Raw genomic sequence first — 20,647 nt, forward strand, 5'->3', positions numbered from 1 at the left:
ATTGTGCATACAAAGTGCAGTAAGGATATCAGTATTGCTGGGACCAGTGTTAACTCAGTCCCTGTATGTGTATAGTCCCAGCTGTCAAACTCTCAGCCTCCTGACACTAAACCACAATCTGGAGGAGTTACTGTGCAAAAGGTTATGCAGATCACTGATAGTAATAGGACACACTGAAGAATTAATTGATATTTGCAGTTATCTTTGGCGGATAGATGTGCTTGTGGATTTTTGTCCCCACATGCACCTTTTGATTCTGTTTTTCTGAAAGCATCCCTTTCTGAAGGATATTTAAATATGTGATGAGCCGTGAGCACATGTGATGAGGAGAAATATCTTCATCCAGATAGTGGGGACTCTGGGAAATTAAGGCTGACACTCAAGTGCTGCACTGAGGGAGTTACTTCACTGTCAAAGGTGCCATCATTTTTGATAAGACAGTTGAACAAAGCCCCCATTCTCCTGGATGGACTTAAAAGATCCCATGGTAATATTTTATCCCCAGTCAGTATAACCAAAAGAGATTATGGTCATTATCACGTTACTTGTCCTGCTGCAATTGTACAGGACATGGATCAGACCACACCTATGTAGAATATTGTGTGTAGCTTTGGTTTCCTGATCTGAGGAAGAATGTTCTGGAAGGAGTGCAATGAATGTTCACAGATTGATTCCAGGGATGTCAGGACTGACGTATTAAGCAAGACTGGATCGATTAGGAATATAATCGTTGCAGTTTACAAGAATGACAAGGGAGGACTCATAACCTACAGAATTCTAACAGGACTGGACAGGCTTTACTCAGGAAGGATGGATGGCTAGGGACCAGCTGTCACACTCTAAGGATACGGGGTACGCCAATTAGAACTCTGAGGAGAAAAGACCTTCACTCAGATAGTGGGGAGTCTGGGGAATTCTGCCACAGAATGCAATTGAGGCCAAAACATTGATTGTTTTTAAGAAGAAGCTGAAAGTTCTTAGGACTAAAGGGATGAAAGGCTTTGGGGAGGAGGTTGGAACCAGTACTGAGTATAACGGTCAGCCACGATCATATTGAATGGTGAAGCAGGCCCGAAGGGCCAAATAGCTCACACCTGCCCCTACTTTGTATGTTTCTGTGCTTTTAGTTTGGTGTGTGCAAATTGGCAGCCTCGTTCAACAAGTTCTTCATTTTATGTAAAACTCTTTGGGACATCTGGTGGTTGTGAAAAATGCTATATAAATGCAAGTTTTTGTTAATATTAAGTACATATTTGATTATAATTGGACCACACTACTGAGCAAGCTGCAATGACTCCATCTTGTGAAAAGGCAATCATCAGTTAACACCAGCACCATGGGCAATGAAAATAGCATCACTGGTACCATTTTCAAAACCCAGTAGCAGGGTTGGAAAAGAACAAAACTAAACTGCTCGTTTCAACATTTTGATGGAGAAGTCTTTTTCCTTCAATTTGCAAAAAGCCGCCTTCCAGTCAATTTTTGTGGAGCAGGGTCGATCTTCAGAGTCAGTTGTCACTCTCAGTCCCACTGGTGAGGCATCATGTTAATAGCGGTGGCAGTCTCTGAGCATGAGCTACTTTTGCCTCTGTTTCTAGTGTCCTTTGTGTGCCCATTTCTTTCAGCCTTGAACTTGCCTCTTGAGATGGCTGATCAGAGACAATGAAAGGATACCTCTGCCCCCGCCATTGTCACAAGCACTCCTCCATCCAGTCTGAACAAGAAGAATTGCAAGGCTGAGTGTAGATAAAGTCACAAAGTGCCATGCAAATTGCGAATGATTTGCAACATGGAAATTTAATGTAGACTGACTTGCTGTATTTTCTTTAAAAATAACCTATTGATTGTGCATCATTTCTGCTAAGTATTGACATTTTTCATCTGCTGTATCTTTTTGCTCAGACCAACTAAGCTTGAAATTGAGTACGTGATGAGCATTGGTGAACTGAAAAGCAAACTGCCACAGGGAGTTTTTGAAAGAGAAAAATACAAATTTAAAGAAGGTAATTAAATTTGATCAGCAGTATCTGTTTAACTACATGAAGGTGTTTGGCTGAAAAATTGATCTGTTGTTTCTGCTTTCTCTCAGTTTGTTTGGAAGGTTTTTATTGCAGTTGGTATGAACTGGTGGCAGACACAGAGGGAGGAGAAGCGCTTTGGCTGGATCCTTTGATAAATGAATTGGAGGAAAAGAAACTGGTAAGAGTTGGACACATTTGTAATCATTGTGAACCACAGGCATTTGGTGGTCCTCTGCTTTGGATAAATGATCACAATCTCACCTCTGGAGATTTATGAGCTCAGGTGGTGCTGATGTGTTGTGGGAGCGCTGCATTGTTGGAACCTGTGTCTTTCAAATCAAATGTTCAGTTGAAACCCTGTTGGTTATTGGTATAATTCTGTTTTATTGTGGGCTGGTGGAGGGCACTGGGGTTTCACATGAGCACATATAAATTGATAGTCAAAGTGTCCTTGGGATGGAGTCCATTATTAAACTCCAAAATGGCATTTTAATTTGAACTGCTAATGAGGAATATTTGACAATTCTTGTGGTGTTCCTTTAAGGTGTGGTTCCTTTTTAAATTTGGTTAAATGATGTAAAGTTGCTTTAGGAAAGTATAGAGAGTTAGTTCCTGAAATAGTTTTGTGGTCGAATTAGGAAGAAGGTCTCAGCTTGTCATGTTCCATGTTGTTTTTAAAAAAAAGGGAACTTTTTTTATTCATTCACAGAGTTTGGACGTTGCTGGGTAGGCCAGCATTTAATGCCCATCCCTAATTGTTCAGTGTTGACCACATTGCTGTGGGTCTGAGTCACATGTAGGCCAGACCAACAGTTTCCTTTGTGAACGGACATTAGTGAACCAGATGGGTTTTTCCTCAGAATGGTTTCGTGATCATTGTTAGATTCTTCATTCTAGATTTTTTAATTAAATTCAATTTCCACCATCTGCTATGGCAGGGTTTTGAGTCTGGGTCCCCAGAACATTAGCTGGGTCTCTGGATTAACAGTCCAGCAATAATACCACTAGGCCATTGTCTCCCTTTCCCTAGCTCCACTATTTCCCTTACCAACTGGATTTCTGGAATAATGCCATCTTAAGTGGCCGTAAAGGAATCCATGCCATATCCATTTGACTATGTTGAGAAAGGCCATTTGGTTCATCTAATCTCCAATGTTTACATGCCTCTTCTCTCCTGTGATGTATCAAACCACTTCTTACATGAGGCAATGGTATCGGCTTCAATAGTCCACATCAATGCCAGCTCCACCTTCTTCAAAATATTAACAGAAAAAGACAGGACAGATAAGCATAAACTATTTCCACTGGTTAGGGATTCTAGAACTAGAGACATGGTCTGAAAATTAGGGCCAGACCATTCAGGAGTGATGTAAGGAAGAGGTTTGGAACTCTTTCACAAATGGCAGTTGATGTGAAATCAGAAGTTAATTTTAATTCTGAGCTAGATTTCTTTTGTTAAGTAAAGGTATTAAGTGCTATGGGATAAAGGCAGGAAGTTAGACCACAGATCAGCCACAATCTCATTGAATGGTGGAACAGGTTTAAGACGGTGACCCTATGTTTCCAGTGACCTGCTGACATTTGTTTCTCAACCAGCACCAACCAAACACAGAAGCACTGTTTCCTCATGATGAACCAGTTGCATAATTCTCCCGGAGGTGAGCAGCTTTAAGAGTACCATAGGCTGCTTGAGGAAGAAACACAGGTCCTTCCCCGGACATGGGATGGTGGCATCACCGTTATGCTACTGAATTAGAAACCTTGAATCTTTTGACTAATGTTCTTGAGATGTGGATCCAAATCCCATCACGACAGCGTATGGGACCGCTTTGCCTGATCTGTCATCACTTGCAGTCCCACTCCTCCCTCTAGTGGCTGACGGCAAGAGCGCAGTGCACCTTCTGAAAGCAAACCCCAGAGGCACAGAAGAACCTCCCACTAGTGTCCCACGTTGTTTCTGCTATGTCTAACATTCCCAGTTCAGCAATGAAAGAATGGGTCAGTCCTGTAAAGCATGGGGCCATTAGTCACTCTGCAACTACGGATGCTGAAAATGTGTTGCTGGTTAAAGCACAGCAGGTCAGGCAGCATCCAAGGAACAGGAAACTCGACGTTTCGGGCATAAGCCCTTGGATGCTGCCTGACCTGCTGTGCTTTAACCAGCAACACATTTTCAGCTCTGATCTCCAGCATCTGCAGACCTCATGTTTTACCCTGCAACTACGGATGGGCAATAAATACTGGCCTAGCCAGTGACACACTAATCCTGAGAATGAAAAAAAAGCTAACTGCAGGCTGTGGATCTTAAATCATTGGCAAAAGATCAAGAAGGGGAGAGAAGGAGACATCCTCTCAGGACTGGGATGTACTAGCTGGAGAAACTGGATCCTGACTCATAAAGAATTTTGGAAGGGAATTGGTCAGGGACTTGTGGCTGAGGGACATAAGAGGCTGATGATTAAACAGGAGTGTGGGAACTCAGTGTGGCTGCTCCTTTGAAAATGAACACAAACATAATGGGATGCATGGCCCCATTGCTGCTCTGACATGCTTTCACACTGTCGAGATTCTATGGAATCACTCAGCAGTGCTGGCCAGACACACACTCACGTTCTGCTATTTTACTGAGAATGAAATGCTGATTACCTTCATAAAGCGCTCATGACCTGTGCAACTGCAAACTCTTGCTGAACCACATCCAGGCCAAGGAGACTGGTGAAGGCAAACATAGTAGACTTTTACACTATTGTACTCCCATTTCAGAATGCCATTGGAGAAACATGCACACCGAAAAAAGTTTATTTTCTCAAATGAGTGTCTGAAAAAGTTATGCAAGATCTTCTAACAATTCTGAATTGTCTGCAGTTTGTAGTTAAAAGTTTTGGTGTTCGTCCTCTGAAATTGTTGGGTATTTTTGTTATGTTCAAGATGCTGTCTAAGTACAAATCCTTCTTTATCTTAAATAAGTTTTCAGTGCCCTTTTCCATGTTTGTGCATTTACACATTTGGAATTTCAGTGGAATGTGTGTGTTTGTTCCCCTCCCCCCAGGCAGTTGTAAAGCGCTTAAACGATCAGGGGCTACTCATACTGTTCAGCGAGTCTGTTTCCAATCCTACCAGTGGTAAGTAAATAGATAACATAAAAGTTAAATGTTTGAATAGCTGATTTGAGAAGTCCTTTTGTTACGATAATGGACATTTTCTTTCACGTTATGCAGGAGGCAGCCAGGCTACTCATGATGCATTACAAGCTTTATTCATTTTCAAAACACCCAGAATTTCTCATCTCAAAGGTACCAACCCATTTTTTTGTTTTCTTCCTTTTGCTCGTTGAAATGCAGGTCAACCTTTTTCTCTGCTCCTCAGGATCAACAATATTTCTGATCTCCTTTGAGTGTGACCTTAAGTTTGACAATAAACCCAATCCATTTTTGTTTTTGTTGAATTGCTATTCGTTCATCTTTGCTGGAGCTTTAAGGTTTGAGTTTAGACATTCGCTACTCTCAGACATGGGATAAAAATGAAGACATTTTGTTCATCCCCCTTATTAATCCACTGCTGTTTTCCTGGACACGTTCCATGACTTGTGTAAGTAATGGCTTCCTCACTTGGGAGGTGAGAAATGGTTTACCTTTGGACTATAGGAAGATATCACAGTCCCGTGTCCCTGTTAATACCCTACACTTTCCAATTATGGTATAATGGTGCAACCAGGAGTAAGAAGCCCTGACTGATATTTTGTCCCCTTCTTGGTGACCAGGATAATTGCACAAATTCTTGTTGGCTGCAATTGGCATGAAGGGGCCTTTAAGTATAATGGAGGCTGAGAGATTTTTAACCAGTAAGGGAATTGGGATAAGGCAGGAAAGTGGAGTTGAGGCTTGTCATATCAGCTACGAGTTTATTGAATTAAGAAGAAGAATTGATAGGTTGGAATGACCTACTTTTGCTCCTATGTCTTATTAGATTAGATTACTTACAGTGTAGAAACAGGCCCTTTGGCCCAACAAGTCCACACCGACATGCCGAAGCACAATCCACCCATACCTCTGCACCTAACATTACGGGCAATTTAGCATGGCCAATTCACCTGGCCTGCACATCTTTGGACTGTGGGAGGAAACAGGAGCACCCGGAGGAAACCCACACAGGCACGGGGAGAACGTGCAAACTCCACACAGTCAGTCGCCTGAGGCAGGAATTGAACCCGGGTTTCTGGCGCTGTGAGGCAGCAGTGCTAACCACTGTGCCACCGTGCCGCCCTGTGCCGTGTAACCTGAGTTGTGCATGTGCACGTGCTGCCTTGTCTAACTGAGCCAGTGGGGGCGTTGTTTGTGGAGTGCTCCAAAAATTGCTACATCCTGACTGGCACAGAAATAGGTCTAAAGACAAGTGGAGTTCTGGGGAGGTGCAGAAGTACACATAAGCAGTTAGATAACTATAAGATTAATGTGCTGTTTTCACTTGAAGCTACTTTTAGGTTGCCAAAAACAATGCAGATTGTATTAAACATTGAGACGTTGATGATATATTTTGTGTAATGTTACTTTTCTTCATCAATTCAGAAACGAATCAGGTGATGCGCACACTTCTCCAGGATAGGATTACTCCGTTGCTTCCTGGTTATACGTATGCTGTGACAACAGGTCTGACATCCACTGATACTCCATCAATTCCGTGGAACAAAGTGGTTGAGGATCAACTTGTGCAGTATTTCAAAACAACTTCAAAGCAGTCCAAACGAAGAGGTGTTGCCACAGGCCGTCATTCTCCAGTTTCTGTGGGGACACTGCCAAAGAAAGGAGAGCCGCCAATTCCTGGAGACTCCTGGAGAACCAGAATTTCCCAACTCTCTCCTTACTTTGCCAACCCCGCAAACTACCTACTACCCGTGTCAAGAGTCCTGAAACTTAAGGGTAATGTCCTCAAGCTGTGCCACAACTCTGGCGCCAAGCCAAAGGTCTTGTGCCAGTCTAGTGCCTCAGACCCACAGCCCCCTAATGCTGGGTCCCCGCGGGTAACGAGGGTGTCAAGATCCAAAAAGGTTCAAGGGAAAGATGCCCTGCCTGTGGGCTTGCCAGTACCAAGGGCGCCTCCTCGGTCTGGGATTACAGTAAAGGCCACATCACAGAACCAAGCAAATGGTCAACCAGGCAAGACTGTGGGAAGAGGTAACTCGGTCAGCAAGCCGATTGCAGAGAGCAAAGTCTCTAACAGAGGGAAAAGGAAGGCAGGTAAACCTTTACAGGTCCTCGCCAGCGCCGACTGCACAGTCAGCAACAACGCAGCCAGCGTCCCTTCGGCAAGTCCGGGATATTCCACACAATCCGTTCGCAATAATAAAAGATCCCGGGCACAGTCGGCCAAAGGCTTATCCAAGGAATCACCTGCCCGACCTGAGGTGAACACTAAGAGACCAAAAACTTCTGCAGCGCCCCCTCAAACCTCTGCAGCAGGCAGAGCGGACAGCAACTGTGTGGACACAGGGATGACTGCGCTGGATAAGGTGCCCAGCCAGTACACTGAAACTGGTAAGGGGTATTTCACATGTCCCACCACTGCCATAAAACATAGGGGATGGCATTCTATTCCGGTTGCATTCCTGTCGGCCAGCTCTTGGTGTTAACAATTAATTTAGAGCTCTGCTTCTCATGACCTTGGGAGACCTATGCATTTACACTGGAATAAAAGTAATTGTTTCTTCCTTTTTAAAAAGAGGAACAGTAACAAACATACATACAAAATCATCACTTTATTCAACATACCTGTTGCTTACTCTCATCAGAGAGAAGCAGTGGCTAGTGGTTTAGCCTGAGGATTACCACAACCTCAATGCAAGGTTAAAAGGGAGAGTTCTTCATGGTAACCTCAGCCCTGGTACAAACTACATACATGCTGTTAGTATCACTACCAGCCACCCAGCTAACTGAGCTTACCTGACCCTGCTATCCCTTAACTTAGTTATCATACAATTCACAATAAAAGGTCCAGAGAGGCATTGTGAGTGAATGTCCTCACTCAAAAATGTGTACTCTGATATTAGAGTCATAGAGTCATATTGTGTTGATATCAACAGGTTTTCCCTTTTGGTTTTGTTTTCTCAGTGTTTAGAATCAGAATACGGACAGTGTCTCTCTAGGGGTCAGAAATCTTGAAGCTATCTTGACCTTTTTGCCAAGGAGGACAATCTCTGTAGTGCTTGTAATGTAATGAGGTGTTTCAGAGAGCACAAAATATGTAATTAAGCCACGTTAAGAGACGGTGGGGCATATTATGGCCAGAAGTTTACTCCAGGAGTTGAGTTTTAAAGAATATTTTAAAGAGAAAATGGAGAGTGGGTTAGACAGAGAGACACTCACGGTCCAGGCAACTGAGGCCACAACTCTCAGAAGGTCGGGTCATTAAAGTTGGGGATGCTCGAGATCAGAATTAGAGGAGAGCAGAGTGGGTTTGGGGCTGGAGATGATCACTGAAGTCGGGAAGGGTGAGGCCATGGAGAATTTTAAAATGAAGGCACTGCTTTCTTGGGAACCAGCATATGTCGGAGAGTACACCAGTGATAGGCAACTAATATTTGGTGTGAGTTTGGACACAGGCAGCAAAGATGTGGATGGACATATTTAGGGAGAGGAGAAAGTGAGGTCTGCAGATGCTGGAGATCAGAGCTGAAAATGTGTTGCTGGAAAAGCGCAGCAGGCCAGGCAGCATCCAAGGAACAGGAAACTCGACGTTTCGGGCATAAGCGTGATGAAGGGCTTATGCCCGAAACGTCGAGTTTCCTGTTCCTTGGATGCTGCCTGGCCTGCTGCGCTTTTCCAGCAACACATTTTCAGCATATTTAGGGAGAACCTTGTAAGGCTGACAATGAACTCATTCTGAAGCATGGATTGGTGATTTGCAGTGGATGAGCTGAGGCAGGGTCAGAGTCAGATAATGTTGAGAAAGATCTCTAGATAGTCTGATTTTTGGTTAGAAACATGTTCATAGAATCCCCACAGTGTGATAGCAGGCTATTTGACCCTTCGAGTCACACCGGCCCTTTGAGCAGCATTCCACCTAGGCCCACCCCATCCCTGTAGCCCTGCGTTTCCTGTAGCGAACCTACCTAACCTGCACATCTTTGGATTGTGGGAACACCTGGAGGAAACCCACGCAAATACGGGGTGGGGGGGAATGTGCAAACTCCACACAGACAGTTGCCCGAGGCTGGAATTGAACCTGAGTCCCTGACGCTGTGAGGCAGCAGTGCTAACCACTGAGCCTTATTGAACTGCTGATGTCAGTGTGCTGTAGGTAGACCCACAGATCATTTGTGGAGAGCTTTCATACTTCCAGCATAGTTTATATGTGAGTGTTTCCTAATTTATTTTCAGGCTGTAGTTTTAGACTATGTCCCCAAGTCCTAGGTTTTCCATACCAATGGAGATAGTCTCTTTCCATTCATCCTATAGAATTATACAGTGTGGAAACAGGCCATTTGGCCCATCAAGTTCACACCAACCCTTCAAACAGCATGCCACCCAGATCCACCTTCCTACCCTATCCCTGTAACTTTGCATTTTCCATGGCTAATCCACCTCACCTGAACATTTTTGGACTGTGAAATCAGTCCTACTTAATATTTTGATCAAATCACACCCTAATCTTTATGCGAGGGATTACAAAATAGGTTTTGTCATTGCAAGAAGCAATGTAACTCTTGGAGCCCAGGTATCCTCCAATAAATCTCTCTCTGAAGCCAGCATATCTGGCCTGAAGTACAGTGCCCAGTGCTGCTCTCAATCCTCTGAGTAATTCTTTTTTCTTTATTCAATGGTGGGCATTGCTGGCTACGTCAGTATTTATCGCCCATCCCTAATTGCCCAGAGGGCAGCTAAGAATTGAAAAATGTGGCGTTGGCAAAGGCACAGCAGGTCAGGCAGCATCTGAGGAGCATCTCCTGAGGAGCATCTCCTGCTCATCAGATGCTGGCTGACCCATTGTGTCTTCGCCAGTGCCACACTTTCAACTCAGATCTCCAGCATCTTCAACCCTCTCGTCTCCCCGGGGGGCAATGAAGAGTCAACCACGTTGTTGTGGGTCTGGAGGTCCAGATGGGTTTTTCTTGCAATCAACAAAGGATTCGTGGTCATCATTAGACTCTTAATTCCAGATTTTCTTTTATCGAATACAAATTCCATCATTTGCCATGGCAGAATTCATACCTGGTTCCCCAGAAGTTAACCCAGAGACCCAGATAACAGTCCAGCGATAATACCGTAAGGCCATTGACTCCCTTATGGTCTAACCGGAACTTTGTCTAACTGCAGCATGATGAAGCTGAAGGGAGATGGTGGTATGATGGTCCTGTCACTGGATCAGTAATCCAGGAGCCCATGCTAATACTCTGGGACAGCTGCTCTGGTGGGATTTGAACCCAGTTAATAAATCTGGGCCATATAACTAGACTGTTGATTGTCTTGTAAACCTATCTGGTTGGGCTGAGGGACTAATATCCTTTAGGGAAGGAACCCTGCTGTCCTTGCCTGATTTGGTCTGCGTGGGGTTTCAGACTCACAGTAATATAGTTGACTCTGAAATGGCCTTGCAAATCACTCCGTTCAAAGGACAATTGGGGATGGGCAAAAAGTATCTTGCAGATGACGCCCGCTTCCCATGAAACATTAAAGAAAACGAAACCATCCCTCGTTTTCTACGATTTAAATGTCTGATAAAGAAGACTCTGTACCCATATTCCAGCGAGGCAATGAATCACTGATGCATGGCACTGAGATCATTTCAAAGTGACAGGCCACTCTTCAGTAGGGCTCTGTCAGATATAGACTGTGCGAGGTGATAGACCTAAATGTTTCAGACAGCTGCCTGAATGGGAGAGAAGAGTGAAGTCTTTCCTGCTCCCTGTTGCATGATTCCGTTGCTTAGTTATACAGGCGGTTACCCACTTAACCTATTGTCACTGACCTTTTGTAAACCTATCAGTTTGTGTTACAGGAATAAACACGCAGCAGGTTTCGAGGTATGGTGTCTGTACCTGGAACATTGTTGGAAACGTCTCTGATAACGAGCCTGCCTCCCTTCAGCCGTTGTCCCTGTGTGCTGGTTTAGGTTTGTTACAGGAGAAGAAAGCGCTAGAGGTGAATAGGCAGCCATCCCAGGAGGATGTCGACAACAAAGTGGGGCAGACGGACGCACTAAATATTCTTGCTGACCTTGCAATTAATTCTGCTATCGCGGCAGTAGCAACACCGAAGCAACACTGCACTTTGACTTTTCATCAGGCATCTGGGACTTGTGCCGCCGCTGAGAGCTCATCTGTTGGGAGCGGTGAGCAATTAAACCATTGTTCCAATTTGCTTGACAACCACAGTGATGGTTTGCGAAATACAGAACTCGGGGCACAGAACATCATGTCATGGGCAGCAGAAAGCCACCACGAAGGCGGGGGAGAATTCTCTGAAAGTCGGGTGGCCCCGTCTTCTGCGTCATCGAGTCTAGAAGGTCCTCCTTGTGCAGCCCCAGCTCGCTCTAAACCCGAAACCTCGAAGGTGCCGAAGTCTCAGTCTCGAGTTGCTAAGGAGTCTGCTCACCGATCCTCGGCCACTCCCCGCAGTTCTCACCCCTTGGGAGACCATTCGTATTCTCGGCCACCGAGGGATAGAGAGCCTGTGTGTTCAGCTGTTGCTAACCCAGTGTCATCCGAGAGTGAGTCTGGGGTGTGTCAGTCTGTATCAAATCAAGGACAGAACGAGAGTAGAGACTCAGCTGTGTCGGATACGAGTCATATTTCACAATCACAGACTGACCTTGGCTCTAAGGATGAAGAAAGAACATTAGTTGGGAGAGTGTTACCCTTCAGACGTGAAGACCCATGTTGGACAAATGATACAAATACTGTGTCAGCTCCACTGAAAAGCAATGGTGCATTGGGAAGGAGCGACCAGGTCACTGTCTGTACTATTGCTGATTCATCACAGAGCAGGTTCGATGAAGATTTCCAATGCTCTCGCCGTGTACATGAGGAAAAAGACACTGTGAAGGTGACATTTGAATGGAAAGGACCATATTTGTACCAGTGGGACAGCAAATATACAAATGATTCACTGGAGAAATCTGTGAATCGGGCTTTGCATGGGTACGTTGTTTAGAACCTTCAGAAATGCCGCAGCGATTTTCATTTGTCTTCGATTTTGACTTGCAGGAATGTGTTCATGTCCTTAATGGGAAATGATCCCAACTGTCCCCCAGCAAGCTCATTTAGGAACGTAGGAGCGGGAATAGGCCATTTAACCCTTCGAGATCCCCTGCCATTTTAGATTACAGCTGATCATCTACTTTAACTCCCATTCCCATTCAAAACTAGAAATCTATCAATCTCTGTCTTAAACTTCATAGCTGAATTTCTATAGCCTTTTGGAAAATTCTAAATGTCCACACCCTCTGACAGAAGAATTCTTCTCCTCAGTCCTGAATGGTCTGCCATTTATTCTGACCACTTATTCTGAGACTGTGTTCCCCTGGGTCTGGACCTCACAGCCAGGGGAAACATCCTTTCTGCATCGACTCTATCTATCCCTTTAAGAATTTATGTAAATTTCTGTGAGCTCAACTCTCGATTTTGTAAAAGAGTCAGAGAACATAGACCCACACTCCTCAGTCTCCCTTCATAGGACATCTCCACTATCTCATGGACCAGCCTGGTACACCCTGCCTATGACAAGTATATCCTTCCTTAGGCAAGGGGACCAGAGCTACATACACTACTCTGGATGGAATATCATTAGGGTTAATGCATTTGAAAAAAGACTTCTGTGCTGCTGTAATTGAATCCTCTTGCAGTAAGGGCTAATATTCTATTTGCCTTCTGGATTGCTTGCTGCACTTACACATTAGCTTCGAATGACTTATGAACAAGGACAACCATGTCTTCTCGGACAATTGCCCTTTCCAATCTTACACTGTACAAGAAAACCTCTACATTTAGTTGTCCTACTGAAGTATATGACCCCACACTTAGCCACATAATATTCCATCTGTCATGTTGTTACTCACTCATTCCATCTGTCTACATTCCCCCAAAGCCTCTATGCGTCTCCCTAACAACTCTTACTTCCACAACTTTTGTATCGTCTGCAATTCTGGAAATATTACGATTGATCCCCATGTCAAAATCATTGATACAGGTTTTGAACAGCTAGGACCCAAGCACTGATTGATTGTTCCAGTCACCCACTAGTCACAGTCTGCCAACTTGGAAATGACAAATGTACATTTGCTTTCTGACCGTTAACCGATCTTCAATGTAAGCTGTTATCACCCCTTATCCCATGCACATTAGTTTTGTTTACTAAACTCCCGTGTGGTACACAATTAATATCAAAATAGACCACAGCCACTGGTTCCTTCTTAATGACTTTACTGGCAACCTCCTCCAAAAACACACTCAGGTTTGTCACAGATGATTTCCACCTTAAATTCATGTTATCCCTCACCCTAACCCTAACCCATGTTATCTCTGTGCCATCAGATAATCGTTTTCTAAATATCCAGAAACTGCATCCCTTATAATTGATTCTAATATTTTCCCCTCTGCTGACATCAGGCTCGAGAGTCTCTAGTTTCCTGTTTTCCCTTGCCTCCCTTCTTAAATGGTAACTTGCAGCATTCCAATCTGCAGACTTCATGCAGAATTGATAGAGTTTTGATATTGCCAATGCATCTACTATTTCTGTAGCCATCTCTTTTAACACCCTCTGGAGTGTGGATTTGTCAACGTTAAGTCCCGTTAATTTCTCCAATGCTCCTTTTGGCCTGAAAATACTGATTTCTTTCAGTTTCACACTTACTAGACCCTTGAGTCTCAGTCATTTCAGAGAACTTCTTATATCTTCCTCTTTTGAAGATAAACTCAAAAGAACTTATTCGACTTCTCTGTGCTGCTATAATCTCTCCTTTCTCTGCCTGACATGCATTTATGTTTATTAATCTTTTCCATTTATACAGCTGCAGAAGTTTTTACAGTTCATTTTTAATTCATCATTTTGCATTCCTGTTCTGTTCTTTTTTTTGATCAATTTCCTTGACCTCATTTGACTTCTAAAATTCTCCCAAACCTCAGGCTTACAACTTTTTTTTGGTAAGTTTGTCAACTTCTTACTTTGATCTCATACCATTTTAAACTTCACCTGTTGTACATTCCATTCTTTTGATTGGACATACTTTCTCACAAATACTCTGATCCTGTCCCTTATTATCAGCATTGCTCCATCTTCTTTATTTTTGCACAAGCCTTCTGAATGTCAAATATCTTCTAATATTCCATTCCTAGTCTTGGCCACATTGTAGCCATGTCTCAGTAACAGCCAATTAAATCCTGCTGTATCACTTTGATCAATTTGATTTTCTAGGTGTGAACACTGCATGCATTGTGATTGGGAATTTGACCTTGGTTGATTTATAATGATTAGGGAGCTGAAGGTTAAGGAACCCCGAGGGCGCAGTGACCATAATATGATAGAACTCACCCTGCAGTTTGAGAGGGAAACACTGGAACCAGATGTAACAGTACACTATTAAAATTTTGTAAAGGTAATTACAAAGCCATGAGGCAGGAGTTGACTGGAAGGGACTCCATATTCTGGATTAATGGTGCTGGAAGAGCACAGCAGTTCAGGCAGCATCCGAGGAGCAGTAAAATTTGAACTGCTATGCTCTTCCAGCACCACTAATCCAGAATCTGTTTTCCCGCATCTGCAGTCATTGTTTTTACCTGGAAGGGTCTCCAGGCTACATTCAACCCAACACAGGACTCTTTGCTACCTTCTCCCCAGCTTCACCCCCCCCCCAATTATCTCTCCACCCTGGAGGCTTCTTGCCTCTATTTCTGATGAAGGGCTTTTGCCCGAAACGTCGATTTTCCTGCTCCTCGGATGCTGCCTGAGCTGCTGTGCTTTTCCAGCACCACTCCGATCTTACAGGAAGGGAGCCTTGCAGGGCAGACGTTGGTGCAGCAATGGCTGGGATTTCTGGGGATAATTCAAGAGGCACGGCAGAAATTCATGCCAAGGAGAAAGAAATGTACCAAAGGGGGAGGGGGAGGCAACCATGGCCCACAAGGCAAGTCAGGGACTGCAAAAAAGCAAAAGAAAAAGCAAGTAATTTGGTGAATGCTAATGAGAAACCAGGCGATTGGGAAGCCTTTAAAAACCAGCAGATGAAAACTAAAAAGTAGTAAGAGGCAAGAAGATGAAATATGAGGGTAAGCTAGCTAGAAATATACAAGAAGACTGCAAAAGTTTTTGAGATACAGAAAAGGTAAAAGAAAGGCAAGATATTGGGACTGATGGAAAATGAGACTGGAGAAGTAGTAATGAGGAAAAAAGAAATGGTTGAGGAACTGAATAGGTACTTCGTGTCAGTTTTCACTATTGAAGATACTATTGAGCATACCAGAGCTTCAAGAGAGTCAGGGGGCAGAGGTGAGTGTAGTGGCCATCACTGTAGAGAAGGTGCTGGGGAAGCTGCAAGGTCTGAGTTGAACTGGATGGACTACACCCCACAGTTCTGAAGGAGGTAGCTGAGGAGATTGTAAAATCATTGGTAGTGATCTTTCAGGAAACAGTTGAGTCAGGGAGGGTGTCAGAGGACTGACAAATGCCTAAAATGAACCCCTGTTTACAAAGGGAGGGAGGGGAAGAAAGGAAACTATAGGCTAGTTAATCTGACCTCGGTTATTGTTAAGCTCTTAGTCCATTATTATGGATGAGATTGTGGAGTACTTGGTAACAAATGGTAAAATAGGTTTGAGTCAGCAAGGCTTCATCAAAGGGAGGTCATGCCTGACAAATCTGTCAAAATTCTTTGGGGAGGCAACAAACAGTTTAGAAAAAGGAGAGCCAGTATCATAGAGTCATAGAGATGTACAGCATGGGAACAGACACTTCGGTCCAACCTGTCCATGCCGACCAGATATCCCAACCCAACTAGTCCCACCTGCCAGCACCCGGACCATATCCCTCCAAACCCTTCCTATTCATATACCCATCCAAATGCCTCTTAAATGTTACAATTGTACCAGCCTCCACCACATCCTCTGGCAGCTCATTCCATACACATACCACCCTCTGCGTGAAAAAGTTGCCCCTTAGGTCTCTTTTATATCTTTCCCCTCTCACTCTAAACCTATACCCTCTAGTTCTGGACTCCCCAACCCTAGGGAAAAGACTTTGGCTATTTATCCTATTCATGCCCCTCATAATTTTATAAACCTCAATCTCTGACGCTCCAGGGAAAACAGCCCCTGCCTGTTCAGCCTCTCCCTGTAGCTCAGTTCCTTCAACCCTGGCAACATCCTTGCAAATCGTTTTCTGAACCCTTTCAAGTTTCACAACATCTTTCTGATAGGAAGGAGACCAGAATTGCAGGCAATATTCCAACAGTGGCCTAACCAATGTCCTGTACAGCTGCAACATGACCTCCTAACTCCTGTACTCAATACTCTGACCAATAAAGGAAAGCATATCAAACACCTTCTTCACTATCCTATCTACCTACGATTCCACTTTCAAGGAACTATGAACCTGCACTCCAAGGTCTCTTTGTTCAGCAACACTCCCTAGGACCTTATAAGTCCTGCTAAGATTTGCTTTCCCAAAATACAGCACCTCGCATTTATCTGAATTAAACTCCATCTGCCACTTCTCAGCCCATTGGCCCATCTGGTCTAGATCCTGTTATAATCTGAGGTAACCCTCTTCGCTGTCCACTACACCTTCAATGTTAGTGTCATCTGCAAACTTACTAACTGTACCTCTTATGCTCACAATCAAATCATTTATGTAAATGACAAAAAGTAGAGGGCCCAGCACCGATCCTTGTGGCACTCCATTGGTTACAGGCCTCCAGTCTGAAAAACAACCCTCCACCAACACCCTCTGTCTTCTACCTTTGAGCCAGTTCTGTATCCAAATGGCTCGTTCTCCCTGTATTCCATGAGATCTAGCCTTGCTAATCAGTCTCCCATGGGGAACCTTGTCGAACGCCTTACTGAAGTCCATATAGATCACATCTACTGCTTTTCCCTCATTAATCTTCTTTCTTATTTCTTCAAAAAACTCAATCAAGTTTGTGAGACATGATTCCCCATGCACAAAGCCATGTTGACTATCCTGAATCACAAGTCCTTGCCTTTCCAAATACATGTACATCCTGTCCCTCAGGATTCCTTCCAACAACTTGCCCACCACTGAGGTCAGGCTCACCGGTCTATAGTTCCCTGGCTTGTCTTTACTGCCCTTCTTAAACAGTGGCACCACATTGCCAACCTCCAGTCTTCTGGCACCTCACCTGTGACTATTGATGGTACAAATATCTCAGCAAGAGGCTCAGCAATCACTTTTCTAGTTTGCCCACAGAGTTCTTGGGTGCACCTGATCAGGTCCTGGGGATTTATCCACCTTTACCTATTTCAAGACATCCAGCACTTCCTCCTCTGTAATCTGGACATTTTGCAAGATGTCACCATCTATTTCCCTACAGTCTACATCTTCCATATCTTTTTCCACAGTAAATACTGATGCAAAATATTCATTTAGTATCTCCCCCATTTTCTGTGGCTTCACACAAAGGCCACCTTGCTGATCTTTGAGGGGCCCTATTCTCTCCCTAGTTACCCTTTTGTCCTTAATATATTTGTAAAAACCCTTTGGATTCTCCTTAATACTATTTGCCAAAGCTATCTCATGTCCCCGTTTTGCCCTCTGATATTCTTCTTAAGTATATTCCTACTTTCTTTATGCTCTTCTAAGGATTCATTCGATCTATCCTATCTATCCTGACATATGCTTCCTTCTTTTTCTAAGCCAAACCCTCAATTTCTTTAGTCATCTAGCATTCCCTATACCTACCAGCCTTCCCTTTCATCTTGACAGGAATAGACGTTCTCTGGATTCTGGTTATCTCATTTCTGAAGGCTTCCCATTTTCCAGCTGTCCCTTTACCTGCGAACATCTGCCCCCAATCAGTTTTAAAAGTTCTTGCCTAACACCGTCAAAATTGGCCTTTCTCCAATTTAGAGCTTCAACTTTTAGATCCGGCCTATCCTTTTCCATCACTATTTTAAAGCAAGTAGAATTATGGTCGCTAGCCCCAAAGTGCTCCCCCCTGAGTCACCTGCCCTGCCTTATTTCCCAAGAGTAGGTCAAGTTTTGCACCTTCTGTATTAGGTACATCCACATACTGAATCAGAAAATTGTCTCTCCATCTAACCTTTAACACCATGGCAGTCCCAGTCTATGTTTGGAAAGTTAAAATCCCCTACTATAACTACCCTATTATTCTTACAGATAGCTGAGGTCTCCTTACAAGTTTGTTTCTCAATTTCCCTCTGACTATTCAGGGGTCTATAATACAATCCCAGTAAGGTGATCATCCCTTTCTTATTTCTCAGTTCCACCCAAATAACTTCCCTGGATGTATTCCCAGGAATATCCTCCCTCAGCACAGCTGTAATGCTATCAAAAATGCCACTGCCCTCCTCTCTTGCCTCCCTTTCTATCTTTCCTGTAGCATTTGTATCCTGGAACATTAAGCTGCTAGTCCTTGGATGTGATCTTTTCAGATTTCAAGGAGGCTTTTGACAAGGTGCTGCACAGGAGACTGCTGCACAAGATAGATGGTGTTAGGGGCAAGGTACTAGGATGGATACACGATTGGCTGACTGGCAGAAGGCAAAGAGTGAGAATAATTGGTTATTTTTTCAGGCTGGTAGCCAGTGACTGGTGGAGTTCCACAAAGGTCAGCATTGAGACCACAGCTGTTCATGTTATACATTAACAGTCTAGATGAAGGAACTGAGGGCTCTTTTGCTAAGTTTAAGCATGACATAAAGGTAGGTGGAGGGATAGATGGTGTCGCGGAAGTGGGGGAGTCTGCAGAAGTACTTGGACAAGCTAGGAGAGTGGGCAAAGAAATGGCAGATGGAATACAATGTGGGAAAGTGTGAGGTTATGCACTTTGTTAGGAAGAATAGAGTCTTAGACTATTTTCTAAATGGGGAAAGGCTTCAGACATCTGAGGCACAAAGTGATTTTGGATTCCTGGTTCAAGATTTTCTAAAGGCTGATGTGTGGGTTCAGTTGGAAGTTAGGAAGACAAATGCAATGTTTGCATTCTTTCAAGAGGGCTGGAATACAAGAGCAGAAATGTACCTCTGAGACTATATAAGGCTCTGGTCACATCAAATTTGGAATCTCATGAGTAGTTTTGGGCGCTGTATTTAAGGAAGGATGTGCTGATGCTGGAATGGCTCGAGAGAAGGTTTATGAGAATGACCTCTGGCATTAAGATCTTGACATATGAGAAGTGATTGAGGATTCTGATGGAGTTTGGAAGGATGATGGGAGATCTGATTAAACCTTACCGAATACTGAGAGGCCTGGGTAGCGTGGATGTGGAGGATATATTTCCACTAGTCGGAGAGACTAGGAGCTGAAGGCACAGCCACACTGAGAAGGGACAGCTCTTTAGCACTGAGATAAGGAGGAATTTCTTCAGTCAGAGGATGATGAATCTGTGTAACTCAATGCCACAACAGGTTATGGAGGCTGAGTCATTGAATATATTTAAGATGGAGATAGATAGGTACTTACTTTATTAGTAAAGGCATCCAGGGTTATGAGGACAAGGCAGGAGGATGGAGTTGAGAAACATATCAGCCATGATTGACTGGTGGGGCAGACTCAATGGGCCAAATGGCCCAATTCTAACTTGCCCATCTTATAGTCTGATGGTCTTGTTTCTGATATTTTCCATTTACATTTGCAGCTTTTAATATAAACAGGTTTGTCTTTATTCTGTACATATTCTCTGTATGGTTTCCCACCCTCTGGCTAGTTAGTTTAAACCAATTCCAATAGCAGTAGCAAATGTCCTTGTTCAGTTCCCATTGGCTCCTGAACCGGTATCAATAACACAGAAGACTAAAGCCCTCGCTCCTGTGCCATTTTTTCAGCTATGTGTTCATTCACTTATTCTTCCAATCCCCACACTTACTCGCACCAGGTTCCTGGGAGTAATCCTGAGATTTTTGCCTTGAAGATCCTGCTTTTCAGTCTCTTGCCTGGCTCCTTAAGTTCTCCTTCTAGGATCTCATTCCTCTTTCTGCCTTTGTTGTTGGTGCTGCTGTGGACCATGGCCCCAACTCTTCAACCTTCTCCAAAAGAATGTCCTGCAACCATCCTGTGAGCCTGAAATCAGAGACATAACGCACCATCCTTGAGGTCATGTCTACAGCCAGTGAAATGTCGTTCTATTCCCTATTAATTGAATCGCATACTATTATCGTCCTTCTCGTCATGGTCCATTCAACCCAAACAGCTGGATTACTCATGGTGCCACAAGCTTGGCTCTTGCCGCATGACTCTGACAAGCCAGTGTGAGAAACTTGGCTGACTCTAGCACCTGGTCTTCCTGGTGTTACCCATTGATTCTCTGCTTACATGCCCCTAACGTATGGTCTGACCACTTTGTCAAATGTGCGATCCACATTGGTGTCAGCTCGGTGGATACACCATAATGATGCCAACCTCCCCTCAGACCTTGGGGGAGGAGGGGGTACTTCCTGCCAACAA

General features: G+C 43.9%; 1 protein-coding gene across 4 annotated transcripts in view; it reads left to right on the forward strand.

The window, feature by feature from the left end:
* Nucleotides 1-20,647, forward strand: part of LOC132826661 (protein TASOR 2-like) — a 106,450-nt gene that overhangs the window by 47,724 nt on the left and 38,079 nt on the right. For 3 of the 4 annotated variants that reach the window (XM_060842695.1, XM_060842696.1, XM_060842697.1), the window contains 6 exons: nucleotides 1,903-2,003; nucleotides 2,090-2,199; nucleotides 5,071-5,143; nucleotides 5,240-5,314; nucleotides 6,587-7,552; nucleotides 11,001-12,153. In XM_060842695.1, the coding sequence (XP_060698678.1) occupies nucleotides 1,903-2,003; nucleotides 2,090-2,199; nucleotides 5,071-5,143; nucleotides 5,240-5,314; nucleotides 6,587-7,552; nucleotides 11,001-12,153 (2,478 nt within the window). Of the gene's footprint in view, nucleotides 1-1,902; nucleotides 2,004-2,089; nucleotides 2,200-5,070; nucleotides 5,144-5,239; nucleotides 5,315-6,586; nucleotides 7,553-11,000; nucleotides 12,154-20,647 lie in introns of those variants that run through there. The other variant, XM_060842698.1, reaches the window with a different exon arrangement.

Source organism: Hemiscyllium ocellatum, chromosome 23 (assembly GCF_020745735.1).
Source record: "Hemiscyllium ocellatum isolate sHemOce1 chromosome 23, sHemOce1.pat.X.cur, whole genome shotgun sequence".
NCBI classification, from domain to species: domain Eukaryota; kingdom Metazoa; phylum Chordata; class Chondrichthyes; order Orectolobiformes; family Hemiscylliidae; genus Hemiscyllium; species Hemiscyllium ocellatum.